At 43.6% G+C, this 18,726-nt stretch overlaps 1 protein-coding gene across 1 annotated transcript in view; it reads right to left on the minus strand.

Annotated features, from left to right (window-relative positions):
• The window catches only part of NINL (ninein like), an 82,728-nt gene that overhangs the window by 1,922 nt on the left and 62,080 nt on the right, over positions 1-18,726 (minus strand). Inside the window, exons 19-22 of the mRNA XM_060754530.2 lie at positions 12,192-12,476; positions 8,587-8,700; positions 4,144-4,356; positions 1,540-1,653 (exon numbers count right to left, since the gene is read on the minus strand). Of these exons, the coding sequence (XP_060610513.2) occupies positions 1,540-1,653; positions 4,144-4,356; positions 8,587-8,700; positions 12,192-12,476 (726 nt within the window). The remainder of the gene's footprint in view (positions 1-1,539; positions 1,654-4,143; positions 4,357-8,586; positions 8,701-12,191; positions 12,477-18,726) is intronic.

Genomic DNA, 18,726 nt, shown 5'->3' on the forward strand with positions numbered 1-18,726 from the left:
TACTTGGGAATTAGCCTGGACTGTGCTCTGACTTACAAAAAGCACTGCTTGCTTATCAAGCAAAAAGTGGGCGCTAGAAATAATATACGAAAGCTGACTGGCACAACCTGGGGATCACACCAAACACAGTGAAGACATCTGCCCTTGTGCTTTGCTGCTGAATACACATGCCCAGTGTGGAATACATCTCACCATGTTAAAACAGTGGATGTGGCTCTTAATGAGACATTCCACATTATCATAGGATGTGTACACCATACATCACTGGAGAAATTACACTGTTTAGCTGATATCGCACCATCTGACATCCACCGGGAAGTAGCAGCCAATAATGAAAGGACCAAGGCAGTGACATATCCGGCCCAACTCCTGATCGAGTATCAGCCAGCACGCCAACACCTTAAATCAAGAAATGTCTTTCTAAGATCAACAGAAATATTCGCAGGAACCCCTCAGCAAGCGAGAGTCCAAAAGTGGCAGGTTAAAACCTAGAACCTCAATCAGTGGCTGAGATTGGATGAGACCCTCCCTTCTGGGCACACGGATGACTGGGCGACTTGGAAGATGCTGAACAGACTACACTCTGGCACCACAAGATGCAGAGCTAACCTTAATAAATGGGGCTACAAAGTGGAGCCTACGACATGTGATTGGGGAGAAGAGAAAACCACAGACCACTTACTATAATGCAACCTGAGCCCTGCACATGCACAATGGAGGACCTTCTCACAGCCACACTAGAGGCACTCCAAGTGGCCAGCTTCTTGTCAAAGGACATTTAGCATAATGTCCAAGTTTTTAACTTTGTGTATTAAATACATTTTAACTACCCTCCATTAGCTTCTGGCACAATAAATAAATACAGTTACAGTAACCCATATGCGCAAACAAACCTACACAGAGTGGGCCCTTGATACCCCATTGGAGTTTGGTTCTGAAGACCCAGCATCCTTAGACACCTCCCAGGTCATGTGGCCAGCATGGCTGCATAGAGTGCAGTTACCTTCTCACAGAAGCGATACCTATTGATCTACTCACATTTGCATGTTTTTGAACTGCTAGGTTGTCAGAAGCTGGGCCTAACAGCGGGAGCTCACCCCGCTCCCCAGATTCGAACTGCCAACCTTTCGGTTAGTAAGTTCAGCAGTTCAGCAGTTTAATCCGCTGTGCCATCAAGGGGCCATTATATACAATAGAGTAGTAAAATGGTCTCTCCTATGTAGAATGGCAAAATTGAAGTTTGTTATTTGGATTTCAAAAACAAGATATTGGGGGAATATGAGAGGCTGGCTGTATAGATATACTCACTAGAAATCTAGGCATGTACTGATGACATACATATATACAAGAACCAATGTAAAGGGGGTTATATCCTATGCAACCATCACATTGTTGTCTAAATAAAACTGACAGATTTTCCAACCTATATCGTCAGCAAACTATTATATAAATTAGTAACATTTACCACTGCAAACAGATCATTAAGTCACCCAGTACATTCTTTCCACAAAAAACAACCAATCCCCCTCTTGCACAGACCTGTTCCTTAAGCTGAGCCATCTTTTCTTGAAGCAACAGCTGCTCATTCTTCAAGTTCATCTCCAGTTCCTCTGCCTTTTCTTCCATTAGTCTCTTTGAGTTCTCGTGCTCTTCCTGCACAAAGACAATACAAATCAGAGCAGCAGTAGTATCAAAAATGAAATCTGGATGGGTTGCCCAGATTTCTAGAGAAACCCCAAGAATTCCAATTATTATTTCACCTGTTTTTAAGTAAGGGAATGCATTTCTGAAACAGCGCTTGACAAAACAAGAAATCTAGGACCTCTTAAGTCCTGGATAAATCTGCAAGCATGAACATTCAGCAGCATCTGTGTTTATATCATAGGTTGATAGCACCCTCCATCGCGATTCAAGCGACGGTCCTCTGCCATCAACTCTGCTGGATGGCCATGTTGTCCGAATGCCCGACCACCATCTCCCAAAGCAGTTGCTCTACTCCGAACTCAAGAATGGAAAATTGAATGTTGGTGGACAGGAAAAGAGATTTAAAGATGGGCTCAAAGCCAACCTTAAAAACTCCGGCATAGAAATTGAGAACTGGGAAACCCTGGCCCTTGAGTGCTCCAGCTGGAGGTCAGCTGTGACTAGCAGTGCTGTAGAATTTGAAGAAGAATGAATGGAGGGTGAAAGAAAGAAACATGCCAAGAGGAAAGTGCCTCAAGCCAACCCTGACCGGGTCCGCCTTCCACTTGGAAACCAATGCCCTCACTGCGGGAGAACATGCAGGTCGAGAATAGGGCTCCATAGTAACCTACGTACCCACCGCCAGCACACTGATCTTGGAAGACAGTCCTACTCGGATTGTAATAGCACCCTCCTGTATATCAATACTTTGAGGGGCTTTCTGTATTACCAGGATACTTACATTGGAATTGGTCAACTCTGATAGGTCCTAAGAGCAGGTCTAACCACTTATTCCTGGGACTCAGAGCACTAAATTGGAAATGTCAACCTTCTTCAAGCCTCCTCTAGTAATTTGTTTACCTATAATTCTGTTGATTACTTATTGTATGTATGTTCTGATATGCGGCTTTCTTTCCTTGCTCTATGTCAGTGGTTCTCAACCTGTGGGTCTCTGGATGTTTTGGCCTTCAAATCCCAGAAATCCTAACAGCTGGTAAACTGGCTGGGGTTTCTGGGAGTTGTGGGCCAAAACACCTGGGGACCCACAGGCTGAGAACCACTGCTCTATGTTTTACCTGAGAAGTTGTGAGAGAGGGTGTAGGTCATACTCTGAGATGAGCACAGAGTACAAACTTCGTGAGACTTTGGGACTGCTCAGATCATAGAAGTGCAAACACTTGCCTGCTATATAAATAAATAAATAAATAAATAAATAAATAAATAAATAAATAAGTCAATAAATCTCTCTTACAATAAATAGTAAGGCAGATTTATTGACTTATTTATTTATTTACTATATTTGTATACTGCCCTTCTCAGCCCTTGGGTGACTCAGAGATGTTCTGACCAGATGGCACAGAAACACAGATATCTCAAAATATCTGCAACTGTCTAATAAGTTGTGTACCTGTGTATACTAAACACATGAAGGTTGTGAGTATGTTAATTTTTGAACCATAATCTACTTTATTTTGCCTCTTGAGTGCATAATATAAAATAAGTTATTTTATGGGAGAGTAGATATATTTTTGGGCACTGAAAAACACTACTGAAAAACTTATATTTTAATGCATATTCTCTGTTTCCTAACAGATCAGAGACCACAGGTTACTCAGTCTAACAACTGAAGCCAATTACCTTGCATAATTACATTTGGTTGTGTACCACTTCAGAAGATTCAACTCAAATGGGTTTTTGGCTCTTCTCTAAAAAGGTTATGAATGCCATTTTCTAAAAGGTTATGATCTCTAAAAGGTTATGCTTTTCTAAATAAAGTTATGGGTCCCCCTCCAAGTCTCCATCAGCAACTGGAATTTTTATTTCTAGTTGATAACAAAACAGAAAAGCGTTGCTTTTTTGAGAAAGGAAGGTCAACTGCTGCTTTCAAAGGCTTCCAAGAATGCTAAATCTAACTTCTTCTGCCTCCCACATTACATGAATAAGAGAAAAATAATTCTGATTTGCTTTTTTGTTATATAGGTTTCAAATAATGTCTAGTTTGTTAAACAATCAAGCAGAACCACCTAGTTGTTTTGTTTGTTTGTTTTTTGCTGGCATGCTTAGCCATTGCCTAGAACTTATTTTAAATCATAATTATATGTCTCCCTATAATTGCAAAAAAAAAAAAAAAAGACTACTAAATCAAAAATGAGTTCTAATAGAGCAGTGCTTCTCAACCTTGGGTCCCCAAATGTTTTTGGCCTACAACTCCCAGAAATCCCAGCCAGTTTACCAGCTGTTAGGATTTCTGGGAATTGTAGGCCAAAAACATCTGGGGACCCCAGGTTGAGAACCACTGTAATAGAGTCATCCTATCAATTGCATTGCAACAGGAAGAAGAAGGAGCATGTTCTTTTCTTCTTGGGCATTTAATACAAAACTACAATTTGAAGTCTTACTACGAGAACCCTTATGCATATCTGCAGCAGGAAAGTCAACTCAAATACAGTTCCTTCTTACCTGATATATGGACAATTGGCGCCTCATCTGCTCTGCCTGGAAGTTGAATTCTCCTTCCAAGAGTCTAATCCTTTCCTGTTCTTCTGTCAGTCTGTTTTCTACCTCAGCAAGGCAGTCTTTCGGGACAAAACCGTCCATTTGGCTTCTTAGCTGCTGGAGCTCCTCTACATGTCTAGACTCCGCCAGGTTTAAGCGTGTATTGGCTTCCAATAGCTAGATTACAAGAGGGGCGGGGGGGGGGGGGGGGAGTCAATTGCACAAAGATTTGCCATATGATAGACAAGCGCATTCACACTCTTTTAAATCTCAGAGAGGGAAGAGAGTCTTGAAATAATTTCCAGATCTCAAGGAAATCCTGCATTAAAAATTGTATCTACAGTTTAATAATAATAATAATAATAATAATAATAATAATAATGTAATAATAATGTTTTTTCTTTTTTCAATCACAATCTTTTGTGGACCCTTATCAATCCAGGGAACTCTGATTGAGAAGAAATACATGACAAGAAATCTAGGCAAATGGATTTAAATGTCTTATCAAGAGTCAACTAACTAGTTTATTTGAATCAAGTACCAACTTTCTATCTAACTTTCAAAGTTGTGTTATCAAGAGCCAACTGACTAGTTATTTTAGATCAGAAACATAGAAGTAATACTACAGTTGTTTCTCCACATCTGTGGATTTAATTCCCACAAATATGATTATTTGCAAATTACCGTATATACTCGAGTATAAGCTGAGTTTTTCAGTCCATATTTTAGGCTGAAAAAGCCTCCCCTTGGCTTACACTCGAGACGAGATTATTTATTATTTTAGTCTGTTATTATTAATATGTTTATTACATTTATTATTTTAAGGTAAAGCTAAAGGTTTTCCCTGACATTAAGTCCAGTCATATCCAACTCTGGGGGTTGGAGCTCATCTCCATTTCTAAGCCGAAGACCCAGGGTTGTCCGTAGACACCTCCAAGGTCATGTGGCTGGCATGACTGCATGGAGCATCGTTATTATTTTATTCCATTATTATTACATTTATTATTTTTCTCTATTTATTATTGTTATTATTACATTTATTTTTTCTATTTTTATTATTACATTTATTATTTTACTCTATTATTATTGATACATTTTCCATTATCTTACTCTATTATTATTATTATTATTATTACATTTATTATTTTGCTCTCTTTATTATTATTACATAATACATAAGGATACATAAGCACATTTACATTGAAGAAGGTTAGAATAATGGTTTAATCAGAATTGGGCAGCCTTACCTTAAATTACAGTTTTATGTAAATATTCAGAAACATTTAACCTACTGATGCCTCAATTAATATAATTTCATTGGTATCTATTTTTATTTTGAAATTTACCAGTATCTGCTGCATTTCCCACCCTCGGCTTATACTCGAGTCAGTACATTTTCCCAGTTTTTTGTTGTAAAATTAGATGCCTCGGCTTATATTTGGGTCAGCCTATAATCGAGTATATACATATTTACTGCTTGCTACTGTATGCCATTTTAATAGGGACTGCGAGCCTTGTAAGATTGCAACAGGTTGCCAATGCACAGCAAGTTTGTTAAGTCTGCACAGTGATTATTTCACTTGAATGTAAAAGAAATGCCATTCTGTTCCTAGCCTAGATACATATGCTCACTCCTCTTGTATATTTTAATAGCAAATGTATGGAACAGACGTCTGACTTGAGGCGGATCCCCATCTAAGCATCTATTTTATGTCCATACTTCAATTATTCTCCCCTTGTGATGGCATTTGGTCCTAGAAATACACTATTTAAATACTAGCTTGGGTACCCAACATTGCCCGGGTTATTTGAAAAAGTCATTTTTAAAATTGTACAAAATATATAAGGCTGTGAGAGAACTATAACTCACATTATGCCAGGTAACCCCGAGAAACTCCAACAATACTTAAAGTTTCTTATGTTGGGCAAGTTTGCTCTGGATGCATCATATGTGAAATCGAGTGTTCTCTGGCTGTAGGGTAAATTACAACTCCCACTATGGTGAGTCAGTCCCCTCAAACCTCTCCAGTAGGTTGAGTTGGGCCCAGGGGTTCTGTGTACCAAGTTTCATCCAGATCCATCGTTGGTGGAGGTCAAATTTTCTCTGGTTGTGGGTGAACTACAACTCCCAGAAAGGAAGGTCAGTTCCCCCCAAACCCCTCCAGTAATCAAAATTTGGCATATCAGGTATGTGTGCCAAGTTTGGTCCATGTTTGAGTTCACAGAGCTCTCTGGATGTAGGTGAACTACAACTCCCCTAAATCAAGGTGAATTTCCTCCAAAGACCTCCTGTATTATTTGTTGGTCATGGGGGCTCTGTGTGCCAAGTCTGGTCCAATTTCATCTTTGGTGGAGTTCAGAGTGCTCACTGATTGCAGGTGATGTCTCTCCCCCCCCCACCTCACCTGCAATCAGTGAGCACTCTGAACTCCACCAAAGATGGAGACATCTCCAGCTCATCCCCTGATTGGGTATCAGCCAGCATGTCAACGACTTAAATCTAGACATAGTTTTCTAAGATCTACAGAGACACTTGCTGGAATACCTCAGCAAGCGAGAGTCCAAAAGTGGCAGGCTCAAACCCAGAACCTCAACCAATGGCTGATACCAAATGAGAGACTCCCCTCTGGGCACACAGAGGACTGGGCGACTTGGAAGGCGCTGAACAAACTGTGCTCTGGCACCACAAGATGCAGAGTCAACCTTAAGCAATGGGGCTACAAAATGGAATCCTCGACATGCGAGTGTGGAGAGGAGCAAACCATTGACCACCTGCTGCAATGCAACCTGAGCCCAGCCACATGCACAATGGAGGACCTCCTGGCAGCAACACCAGAAGCACTCCAAGTGGCCAGATACTGGTCAAAGGACATTTAATCAACTAACAAACTCACAAATTTTGTATTATGTCTGTTTGTTTGCTTTGTTCTGTTAGAAATGTAATATAATTGACTGGCTGCCCTGACATGAGAAATAAATATAAAAAAAAACTGATTGCAGGTGAACTACACATCCCAGTAACTACAACTAAAAAATGTCCAGGCCAATTCCCCTCAAAACCTACCAGTATTCAAATTTGGGCATATAATCTTTATTTATATCCTGCCACCATAAATTATTATTATTATTATTATTACTATTGCTCTTTGTGTTTCTCTACTATTTTAGCATAGTAAGAAGTGCGTAGCTAGGTAATAGTCATGAGCAGCAACAAGACTACCTCTGCAACACTTGCTCAAGCCTGTAATTATTGGATTGGATTTGCTCCTGTGAATAAATATGCAATTTGTGGGCACATTACTAGGCCTTTTGTTCCTACCCGAGGACATGAAATGTGCTTCACCACTGCTTTACCTAAGAAATTACCTGGGAAGGAATCCCACTGGAGCATTGCAGCACACCCAAATACCTGGGAGTCACTCTGGACCGTGCTCTTACCTACAAGAAGCACTGCCTGAACATCAAGCAAAAAGTGGGTGCTAGAAACAATATCATATGAAAGCTGACTGGCACAACCTGGGGATCACAACCAGATACAGTGAAGACATCTGCCCTTGCGCTGTGCTACTCCGCTGCTGAGTATGCATGCCCAGTGTGGAACACATCTCACCACACTAAAACAGTGGATGTGGCTCTTAATGAGACATGCCGCATTATCACGGGGTGTCTGCGCCCTACACCACTGGAGAAATTACACTGTCTAGCCGGTATCGTACCACCTGACATCCGCCGGGAAGTAGCAGCCAATAGTAAAAGGACCAAGGCAGAGACATCTCCAGCTCATCCCCTGTTTGGGTATCAGCCAGCACGTCAACGACTTAAATCCAGACATAGTTTTCTAAGATCTACAGAGACACTCGCTGGAACGCCTCAGCAAGCGAGAGTCCAAAAGAGGCAGGCTCAAACCCAGAACCTCAACCAATGGCTGATACCAGACGAGAGACTTCCCCCTGGGCACACAGAGGACTGGGCGACTTGGAAGGCCCTGAACAGACTGCACTCTGGCACCACAAGATGCAGAGCCAACCTTCAGAAATGGGGCTACAAAGTGGAATCCTCGAGATGCGAGTGTGGAGAGGAGCAAACCACTGACCCCCTGCTGCAATGCAACCTGAGCCCTGCCACATGCACAATGGAGGACCTTCTTGCAGCAACACCAGAAGCACTCCAAGTGGCCAGATACTGGTCAAAGGACATTTAATCAACTACCAAACTCACAAATTTTGTATTATGTCTGTTTGTTTGCTTTGTTCTGTTAGAAATGTAATATAATTGACTGGCTGCCCTGACACGAGAAATAAATACCTAAGAAATGCTGAGGCCCTTGTTTGGAAAACACAGAGTGATGGTGAGAATGAGCCAAAGGGATGCATTATTCAGTGGTGGCAGCAAACAGTGCCATCCTACCTGATCCTGACATTCCTCCATCTCATCCGTCAGTTGGGCTTTAGCGAGACGCAGCACCTGACGTTCCTGAGTCAAACGCTCCAGTTCAGACTCCAGCTCCTGAAGCCGCTTGCTCTGCACAAAATGGGAAGGACAAGGAAGGGCGACAATAGCCAAGTGATACCGTTCAGTATCAAGTCTTGCAAGCCAAGCTGTGTTTGCGACAATTATACAACAGCCATCATTTGTCTCCACTGTGCTTAGAACAGGAATGGGCAAACTTTAGCCCTCCGGGTGTTTTGGACTTCAACTCCCACAATTCCTAACAGCCTACCGGCTGTTAGGAATTGTGGGAGTTGAAGTCCAAAACACTCGGAGGGCTAAAGTTTGCTCATGTCTGCAATAACACATGGAGGTTGATTGTTAACAGTGAGTAGTACACTATTTCACCACACACAAATACATACCCATTTACTAGCTATACTAAGGCAATGAACAAAGACATTATAGAATTTTCACCTGTCATAATTTTTAGTTAATATGATAATCTATATAAATAAAAACGTAACGTTCGTTTGTGGGATTAACAGAACTCAAAAACCACTGGGTGAATGGACACCAAATTTGGACACAAGACACCTAACAACCCAATGTATGTCCTTCACTCAAAAAAAAAATCAATTTTGTCATTTGGGAGTTGTAGTTGCTGGGATTTATAGTTCACCTACAATCAAAGAGCATTCTGAACTCCACCAACGATTGGATTGAACCAAACTTGGAGCACAGTTCTCCCATGACTAACAGAAAATGCTGGAAGGGTTTGGTGGACAGTGTCCTTTGGCTTTGGAGTTGTAGTCCACCTACATCCTACATTCAGAGATTACTGTGGACTCAAACAATGATGGATCTGGACCAAACTCTGCATGAATACTCAATATGCCCAAAGGTGAACACTGGTGGAGTTTGGGGAAAATAGAATCTTGACATTTGGGAGTTGTAGTTGCTGGGATTTATAGTTCACCTACAATCACAGAGCATTCTGAGCCCCACCAACGATAGAATTGGGCCAAACCTCCCACACAGAACTCCTATGTGGGCCACAGCAACGTGTGGCAGAGGACGGCTAATAATAATAATCATCATCATCATCATCATCATCATCATCATAATCTTTTATTTGTATACTGCTCTATCTCCCCAGTGGGACTCAAAGTAGTTTCCAGCACATGCAAAGTATTGCAATTACTGAAAGCCAACAGGAAACCAAAGGTAACCTGGGAAGGCCAAGAGCTTGAACACTGTTCCTACCCTAAGTATCTCGGCGTCACCTTAAATCGAACATTCTATTTAGGAAACACTGTTCGAACACCAAGCACAAAGTAGCTGCATGCAATAACATCCTGCGGAAACTTACTAATAGCGCATGGGGTGCAGACCCAAAATTATTAAGAACATCAGCCATGGCCTTGTCTTACTCAACTTCTGAGTATGCCTGCCCTGTCTGGCATAAATTTGCCCACGTGAAGCAGGTGAATATAGCATAAATGAAACATGCAGAATAATCATAGGATGTCCTAAACCTACACCTGTTGATAGACTCTATATGCTAGTTGGCATTGCCTCCCCTGGTGTGTGACAGGAAGTTGTGGCCAATTGCTAGAGAAATAAGGTTGAAAACTGTGAAAGCCACCCACTGCATGGCTATCATCCTCCTCCCAGTAGACTTAAATCAAGGGAAAGTTTCATGAGAACGTCCACTCCTCTAAATGTTCTTCTAGCAACAGCAAAAATATCCCTGTGGGCAGCAAAATCAGGCAATTCTAACTGGATGGTCCCTGACAAGGGTCTTCCTCCAGAGGCAAACCAAGAATGGGCAACTTGGAAATCCCTGAACAGACTCAGAGGTGGAGTGGCAAATCAAAAGACAACCTGGCTAAATGGCACTACCTAGAAGAATCTTCTACCTTGTGCGACTGTGGAGCAGAACAAACAACTCAGCACCTGTATACTTGCCCAGAGTGCCCTGCCTCATCCACAGAGGAAGAACTGTTTAAAGCAACAGACAATGCAGTTGCCCGTTTTTGGTTTAAAACTACTTAGCAGTTTGTGCTAAATAAGGTCTCAAGAATCTTTATTTTTGATCAGTTTTAAACTTATTTTTTTTATGTAATGCTTTTGACAGAAAATAAATAAATAAATAAATTCTGTGTTTAAACTTAGGTCCCATCTCCACGATTATGTACATATATGCCAATACAGGTATTCCAAAAGCCAAAAAAATCTGAAATCCAACACCCTCTGGGTCCCGAGCATTTTGGATAAGGGATAGACAACCTGTTTTCTTCATGTTTCAGTGTACTGAGTCCCTGTTCTATTCTAAACTTGGGTTACTGTGAGTTTTCCGGGCTATGTGGCCATGTTCCAGAAGCATTCTCTCCTGACATTTCACCCACATCTATGACAGGCATCCTTAGAGATTGCAAAGTCTGCTGGAAGCTAGGCAAGTGGGGTTTATATATATCTGTGGAATGTCCAGGGTGGGAGAAAGAACTCTTAATAATATCTTGCATTTTGTACCCCGCCTCTGTCTCCTCGAAGGGACTCAGGGCGGCTTACATGGGGATGAGCCTGATCAACATAGTTAAAAAGTAACACATTAAAATACACAATAACAGCATAAAACAGAATAAAACAGCAACACTGTAACAAAATATAAAAGCAAGCATTGAACCAACCAATAAGCAATAATAATTAGGTTCTGGTCATGGGAGGGTGGACTGGTGCAAAAACAATTGTGAGGATAGGGTTGGTGGATAAAGTGCATAGGTCATATGGTAGAAGTAGAGATAAGAGGGCAATGTACATGGAGAATTATAGCTTTGTGTACAGAACAAAGTAAAGTGCAAGGACGGGTGTTGATGTACCTAATATTATTGTTGCCTGCCATAGCATTGCATTTAATTCCCGGGCCCCCTAGAATTTTTGGGCTTGCACAAATCTTGGCCCGGCCTTTTAAATGCTTTAAATTGCCTTGAACAGGCAGGATTATTTTTAATATATGTGTGTTATGGTGACAATATTTTATGCATATTTTGTTTGGTTAATCTTATGGTTATGTTGTTTTTACTTTGTTCGGGGAGATAGAGCGGTATATAAATAAAGTTTTATTATTATTAGATTATTATTATTATTATTATTATTATTATATTGCAATTGGCCAGCTTGATTAGCACTGAATGGCCTTGCAGCTTCAAAGACTGGCTGCTTCCTGCCTGGGGAATCCTTTGTTTCTAACAGACCTCACAACCTCTGAGGATGCCTCCCATAGATGTGGGTGAAACGTCAGGAAAGAATGCTTCTGGAACATGGCCATACAGCCCAGAAAACTCACAGCAACCCAGTGATTCCGGCCATGAAAGCCTTCGACAACACTTTATTCTCAACTTTATTGTTCATTTATTATTTTTCTATCCTTTTGGCTGGTTGAGAAACATTACCTTAGCATTGTTTCCCAACCTGAGTGGCACAATATCGCTGGCATTACCTTTCTGCTGTAGGATATTACGGCACTGAAATCATGTGCCACTCCTAAGAGTACACTCTCTGTTTAAATCAACATTCATTACCTTTTCCCTGGAGGCCTTCAGCTCTTGCTCCAGCCGGGCCTGTTCTCCCTGCCATGCCAACTGCAGCTGAAGATGCTCCTTTGTCAATTCAGCAGAGGCCTCCTGAAGTCGCTTGGCAACCACAGCTTCGTGCTGTTTTTGGCTCTCCAGCTCTGCAAACCTCTGCTTCAGTTCAGCAATTGTTTTCCGATTGGCCTTATTGTTGCTGCTTTGTTCAGAGACTTCATGGCTCAGCTGATTGATCCTAGCCTTCAACTGGAAAGTTTCCTCCTTGTAGTGATTATTCTGAAGCAAAAAGTGTACACATTTAAAGGTCTAGCATCCATCATGGACAAAATAGGGGTTGGGCTTTAGCACAGCTGGTAAATCACCAGCAATGATAAGATCTACCAACCAAAAGGTTGCCAGTTTGAAGCCCCGGGTTGGAGTGAGCTCCTGACTATCAGCCCAGCTTACAGTTGACCTAACCAGCTTAAGATGTAAGTAGAGAAATTAGGTACCGCTAAAACAAGCGAGGGAGGTATTTTACGCCACCATAAGGAAAAAGATCAGAAAAATTTCCAGCAACTAAAAGGAAGGAGGAAGTCCTGATGGATCTTCGTCATACAGGATGGAGCGACAGCACTCCCCCTGTGGCTTGATTCAATCACAACCTTCCAAGGCGCTAAAAAGCTGGAATTCGACACAACCTACTTCCTTTCTATTCTGTCTGTCTCTGTATAGTCTATCCAAAATGGCATTGAATGTTTGCGTACTGTGATCAGCCCTGAGTCCCCTTGGGGAGATAGAGTGGAATATAAATAAAATATTATTATTATTATTATTATTATTATTATTAATAATAATAATAATATTTTACTGACACAAAAAGCAGTACATCATAGCAACTTCTTCTTCTTCTTCTTATTATTATTTATTATTATTGTTTGAAACACAACAAAATGAGTCCACAGCAGACAAGATCACTCTACTGGCTGTTGTTTTGGATCACACTTCCCAAGTGTCTAGGACTGTGTCTAGGACTGTATCAGCGAATGATACATCACACAGATCCCAGTGCAGATCCCAGTAAGGTGGCCTTCTGCAGCCGGAAGATGGTAATCTTGTCAGCGCCAATTGTGTTTAAGTGCAGGCTAAGGTCTTTAGGCACTGCACCCAGTGTGCCGATCACTCTACTGGCTGTTGTTTTGGATCACACTTCCCAAGTGTCTAGGACTGTGTGATGTATCAGCGAATGATACATCACACAGATCCCAGTGCAGATCCCAGTAAGGTGGCCTTCTGCAGCCGGAAGATGGTAATCTTGTCAGCGCCAATTGTGTTTAAGTGCAGGCTAAGGTCTTTAGGCACTGCACCCAGTGTGCCGATCACCACTGGGACCACCTTGACTGGCTTATTATTATTATGATTATGATGATTATTATTTGAAACACAACAAGATGAGTCCACAGCAGACAAGATAACTCTGCTGGCTGTTGTATTGGATCACACGCTGGACACATCCCAAGTGTCTAGGACTGTGTGATGTATCGGCAAATAATGCGTGCAGATCCCAGTAAGGTGGCCCTCTGCAGCTGGCAGATGGTAATTTTGTCAGCGCCAATTGTGTTTAAGTGCAGGCCAAGGTCTTTAGGCACTGCACCCAGTGTGCCGATCACCACTGGGACCACCTTTACTGGCTTGTGTCAGAGTCTTTGCAGTTGTTGTTGTTATTTATTTATTTATTTACTTACTTACTTACAACATTTATATGCCGCCCTTCTCACTCCGAAGGGACTCAGAGCAGCTTACAAAGTATATATACATACAATATATTATTAACATAGTACAATATCAGTTTTAAATATTGCTATATTGCACTATATCCATTATACTGTAATATATTATTATTATTATTATTATTATTATTATTATTATTTCTTTGTGGAGGTGGGACTGGAGAATGGACGGGAGATAGGAATATAATCTTTCTGATAGTCTGAACTTAAGGCATATAGGACTTCATAAATCATAACCAATGTTTTGAATTGAGCCCAAGACCAAGCTGTATACTCTTGGGCATAATTCGTGCCTCTTGGTCTAAAGAAGGCTTGGGCCAACTTGGGCCCTCTGAATGTTTTGGACTCCAACTCCCACCATTCCTAACAGCCTCGGGTCTCTTCCTTTCCTCCCTCAGCTGCTTAAGCAGCTGAGGGTGAAAAGGAAAGGGCCGAGGCTGTTAGGAATGGTGGGAGTTGGAGTCCAAAACACTCAGAGGGCCCAAGTTGGCCCAAGCCTGGTGTAAAGTCTCCAGAATGAACTGCAAGGATAAAATTAGAATTGCAAAACATTATATAGTGCAAAAGATTAAGATCACTCCAACTGCTCTGTGGACATCAAAGGCTAAATGTGGGGATGTTATTTCAAAGCAGCTGCCCCGCGGCATGAACCTGTGTTTGGTTAATAATCACTTTGAATGTCACATTCAAAGGAAATCTAGATCTGCAAAAGTCAGCAATTCGTTGCAGGGAAGCACTAGGTAACCATCCTCAAACTTCCTCCTGCTTTTCCCTTCTCTCCTTTAACCCTATGTCTTCCTTTCCCTACGCAACCCACAGCTAGGATTCCAGAGATGTCTTAACAATCATTTCAGAAAAAAGCAACTTGGTGCCGTTTACTAGCTCAGACTGTTTTTCTTCCTTATTACTGGGATGCAGATAAGAGAACAACAGACTTCACTTGCAGGAGGTCTTGGATCCAATCTGCCATCTTTAGACAGAGTTAGGACAAGGATCTCTTTTTGAAATCCTGCAGAGTTAATGCAAGTCAGCCCAAAGATGACACTCCTCCTGATGGACCAATGTATAAAGGAGCTTCACATTCATGTTGCCTGAGAGCTGAGAAAAGCGATATAGAAATAAAGTAAATATTGTCATTGACAATAACTCTTGAGGGTCTCAGAAAGTGGCATTGTAGGCTACCAGACCCTTTTTCTAACTCAGTGTTTCTCAACCTTCCTAAATGCCGCAACCTCTTAATACAGTTCTTCAGGTTGTGGTGACCTCCAACCATAAAATTATTTTAATTGCTACTTCATAACTAATTTGGCTACTGTTATGAATCATAATGTAAATATCTGAGATGCAGGATGTATTTTCATTCTCTGGACCAAATCTGTTCACAAAGGCCTGATACATCCAAATTTGAATGCTGGTGGTGTTGCAGGTGATTGATTTTGCCATTTGGGAGTTGTAGTTGCTGGGATTTACAATCAAAGAGCATTCTGAACTCCACCAACAATGGAATTAAACTAAACTTGGCACACAGGACTCCCATGACAATAGAAAATACTGGAAGGGTTTGGTGGGCATTGACCTTGAGTTTTGGAGTTATAGTTCACCTACATTAAGAGAGCACTGTGGACTTAAACAATGATGGATCTGCACCAAACTAGGCATGAATACTCAATATGTTTTTGCGACCCTGGAGAAGGTAGGTAGTGGTAGGCTCCATGGCAGCCCCCTTGGTCTTAAGGTCCTGCTGATTAATGCCAGATCCGTTAATGGTAAGACCGCGGCCATCCAGGACTTGATCCTGGATGAGGGGGCGGATCTGGCATGCATCACCGAGACCTGGTTGGACGAGCTGGGGGGAGTAAATCTCACTCAGTTGTGTCCACCAGGTTTCGGAGTGCATCAGCAGGCCAGACAAGGGGGGTGGGGAGGAGGGGTCGCAGTAGTCTTTCGGCAATCCATCGCCGTGATCAGATGCGCTGTCCCGCAGGCTTCTGGGTTCGAGTGTGTCCACTTGAAAGTGGGGGGCCGTGACAGTGTGGGGTTCCTGCTGGTGTACCGTCCACCCCGCGACCCAGCAGCTTCCCTGTCTGAGCTAGCGGAGGTGGTCTCCAATTCGGCTTTGGTTTCCCAGCGCCTGGTGGTGCTGGGAGATTTTAACATCCACGCTGAGACCACCCTATCTGGCGCAGCTCAGGACTTTATGGCCTCCATGGCGACCATAGGACTGTCACAGATAATATCTGGCCCCACTCATCAAGCTGGACATACTCTCGACCTTGTCTTTGTGGTGGACAACGAAATGATCAGAGTGGAAGATCAAAACATCCTTCCAGTGTCATGGTCTGACCATCATCTGATCACTTTTAGACTTGCTGCGACCCTAAACCTCCGCAGGGGTGGAGGACAAATTAAGATGGTCCGCCCTAGGAGACTGATGGATCCGGACGGATTCCTGAGGAATCTTGGGGTTCTTCCTGCCTTGGAGCCTGGCGATTCTATCGACGCCTTGGTGGCTCTCTATAATGGGGAGATGTCCAGGGCGTTAGATACGATCGCACCTGAACGCCCCATCTCGCTGCGTCGTGACAGGCCATCTCCTTGGTTCACCGAGGAGCTGGCTGTGATGAAGCATATGAGAAGGGGGCTAGAGCGCAAATGGAGGAAATCTCGAGATGTATCTGATCGAGCACGGGCTAAAGCCTCTCTTAAGGCATACTCCGTGGCTATACGGGTGGCCAGGAAATCATTCACGACCACTCGTATAGCATCTGCAGCAAATAGATCATCGGAGCTGTTCCGGGTCGTGGGAGAACTCCTCCACCCACCTGTGGCGGAGGAGGTCGCTGATGACCCTGCAGCTCGGTGTCGCGATTTCGCACACCATTTTGCAGGTAAAGTCGCCCAGATACGTCTTGAGCTCGACTCCAATTCCATCGCAGTGCCAGGGGAGGTGACGGAGGCACCTGCTTGTCCAACCTTGTGGGATTCTTTTAGGCTTGTTCTTCCTGGAACCGTAGAGGAGACTCTTGGGGCTGTGAGAGCGACCACCTCATCTCTGGACCCATGCCCATCTTGGCTCATTAAATCAGCCAGAGGGGGGTTGCTTGACTGGTTTGTACCGATTATCAATGCATTGTTGGAGCAAGGAATTTTTCCATCTAACTTGAAGCAGGCTGTGGTTCGCCCACTCCTCAAAAAAGCCTCCCTTGACTCCACGGTGCTGAGTAACTACAGACCGATCTCCAACCTTCCCTTTCTGGGCAAGGTGCTGGAGCGGGTGGTCGCCTCCCAGCTCCAGAGTTTCCTGGACGACACCAACTACCTAGATCAGTCACAGTCTGGTTTCAGGCCTGGTCATGGCACCGAGACAGCCTTGGTCGCCTTGGTGGATGACCTCCGCAGAGAGCTGGACAGGGGGAGTGTGACCCTGCTGGTTCTCTTGGACATCTCAGCGGCTTTCGATACCATTGATCATGGTATCCTTCTGGGTCGTCTCTCCGGGATGGGCCTTGGGGGCACGGTTTTGTCGTGGCTCCAGTCCTTCCTGGAGGGACGAACTCAGATGGTGAAGCTGGGAGACGCCTGCTCTGACCCCTGGCCTTTGACCTGTGGGGTCCCGCAAGGCTCTATTTTGTCGCCCATGCTTTTTAACATCTACATGAAACCGCTGGGAGAGGTCATCCGGAGTTTTGGAGTTGGGTGCCATCTCTACGCGGATGACACACAACTCTACTACTCTTTTCCACCTAATTCCAAGGAGGCTTCTCAGGTGCTAGACGAGTGCCTGGCCGCTGTGTCGATCTGGATGAGGAAGAACAAGCTGAAGATCAATCCCGATAAGACAGAGGTCCTCCTGGTCGATCGCAAACCGGATCGGGGTATAGGGTGGTCACCTGTGTTGGACGGGGTTACACTCCCCCTAAAGCCACAGGTCCGCAGTTTGGGCGTCCTCTTGGATTCTTCGCTTACACTTGAGGCTCAGGTGTCGGCGGTATCCGGGAGGGCCTTTGCGCAACTGAGACTTGTGCGCCAACTGCGACCATACCTCGTGAAGGCTGATCTGGCCGGGGTGGTCCACGCCTTGGTCACCTCTAGAATGGATTACTGCAATGCGCTCTACGTGGGGCTGCCCTTGAAGACGGCTCGGAAACTTCAATTGGTCCAGCGGGCAGCAGCCAGGATGCTAACCGGGGCTCATTATCAAGAGAGGTCTACCCCTCTGTTTAAGGAGCTCCACTGGCTGCCATTTATTTTCCGAGCCCAATTCAAGGTGCAGGTGCTCACCTACAAAGCCCTGAACGGTTTGGGACCACCCTACCTGCGTGACCGCATTACCATCTACGAACCCACACGCTCGCTCCGGTCATCTGGAGAGGCCCTGCTCGTGATCCCACCTACGTCGCAAGCGCGTTTGGTGGGGACACGGGACAGGGCCTTTTCTGTGGCGGCCCCCCGACTTTGGAACGCCCTCCCAAAAGATCTCAGACAGGCCCCTACTCTAGCCGTTTTCAGAAGGAATTTAAAAACTTGGCTGTTCCATTGTGCCTTCTCAGACTAGGAATCCCCACCCCAAGTCCTAGTAGCACCTTAGCATAACTAATTGTCGCTGCACACCGCACTTTTAATCCTACGTGCCTCCTGCCATTTCAGCACTTTTAACCCTTGTACCCCAGTGCGCCGGCCGAACCAGTTTTTAATAATGTCTTGATGTATTGCTATTGTCGTTATTTTGCTTATTGTTTGATTTGCTTTGCTATTGT

Source organism: Anolis sagrei, chromosome 1, assembly GCF_037176765.1.
Source record: "Anolis sagrei isolate rAnoSag1 chromosome 1, rAnoSag1.mat, whole genome shotgun sequence".
NCBI lineage: Eukaryota > Metazoa > Chordata > Lepidosauria > Squamata > Dactyloidae > Anolis > Anolis sagrei.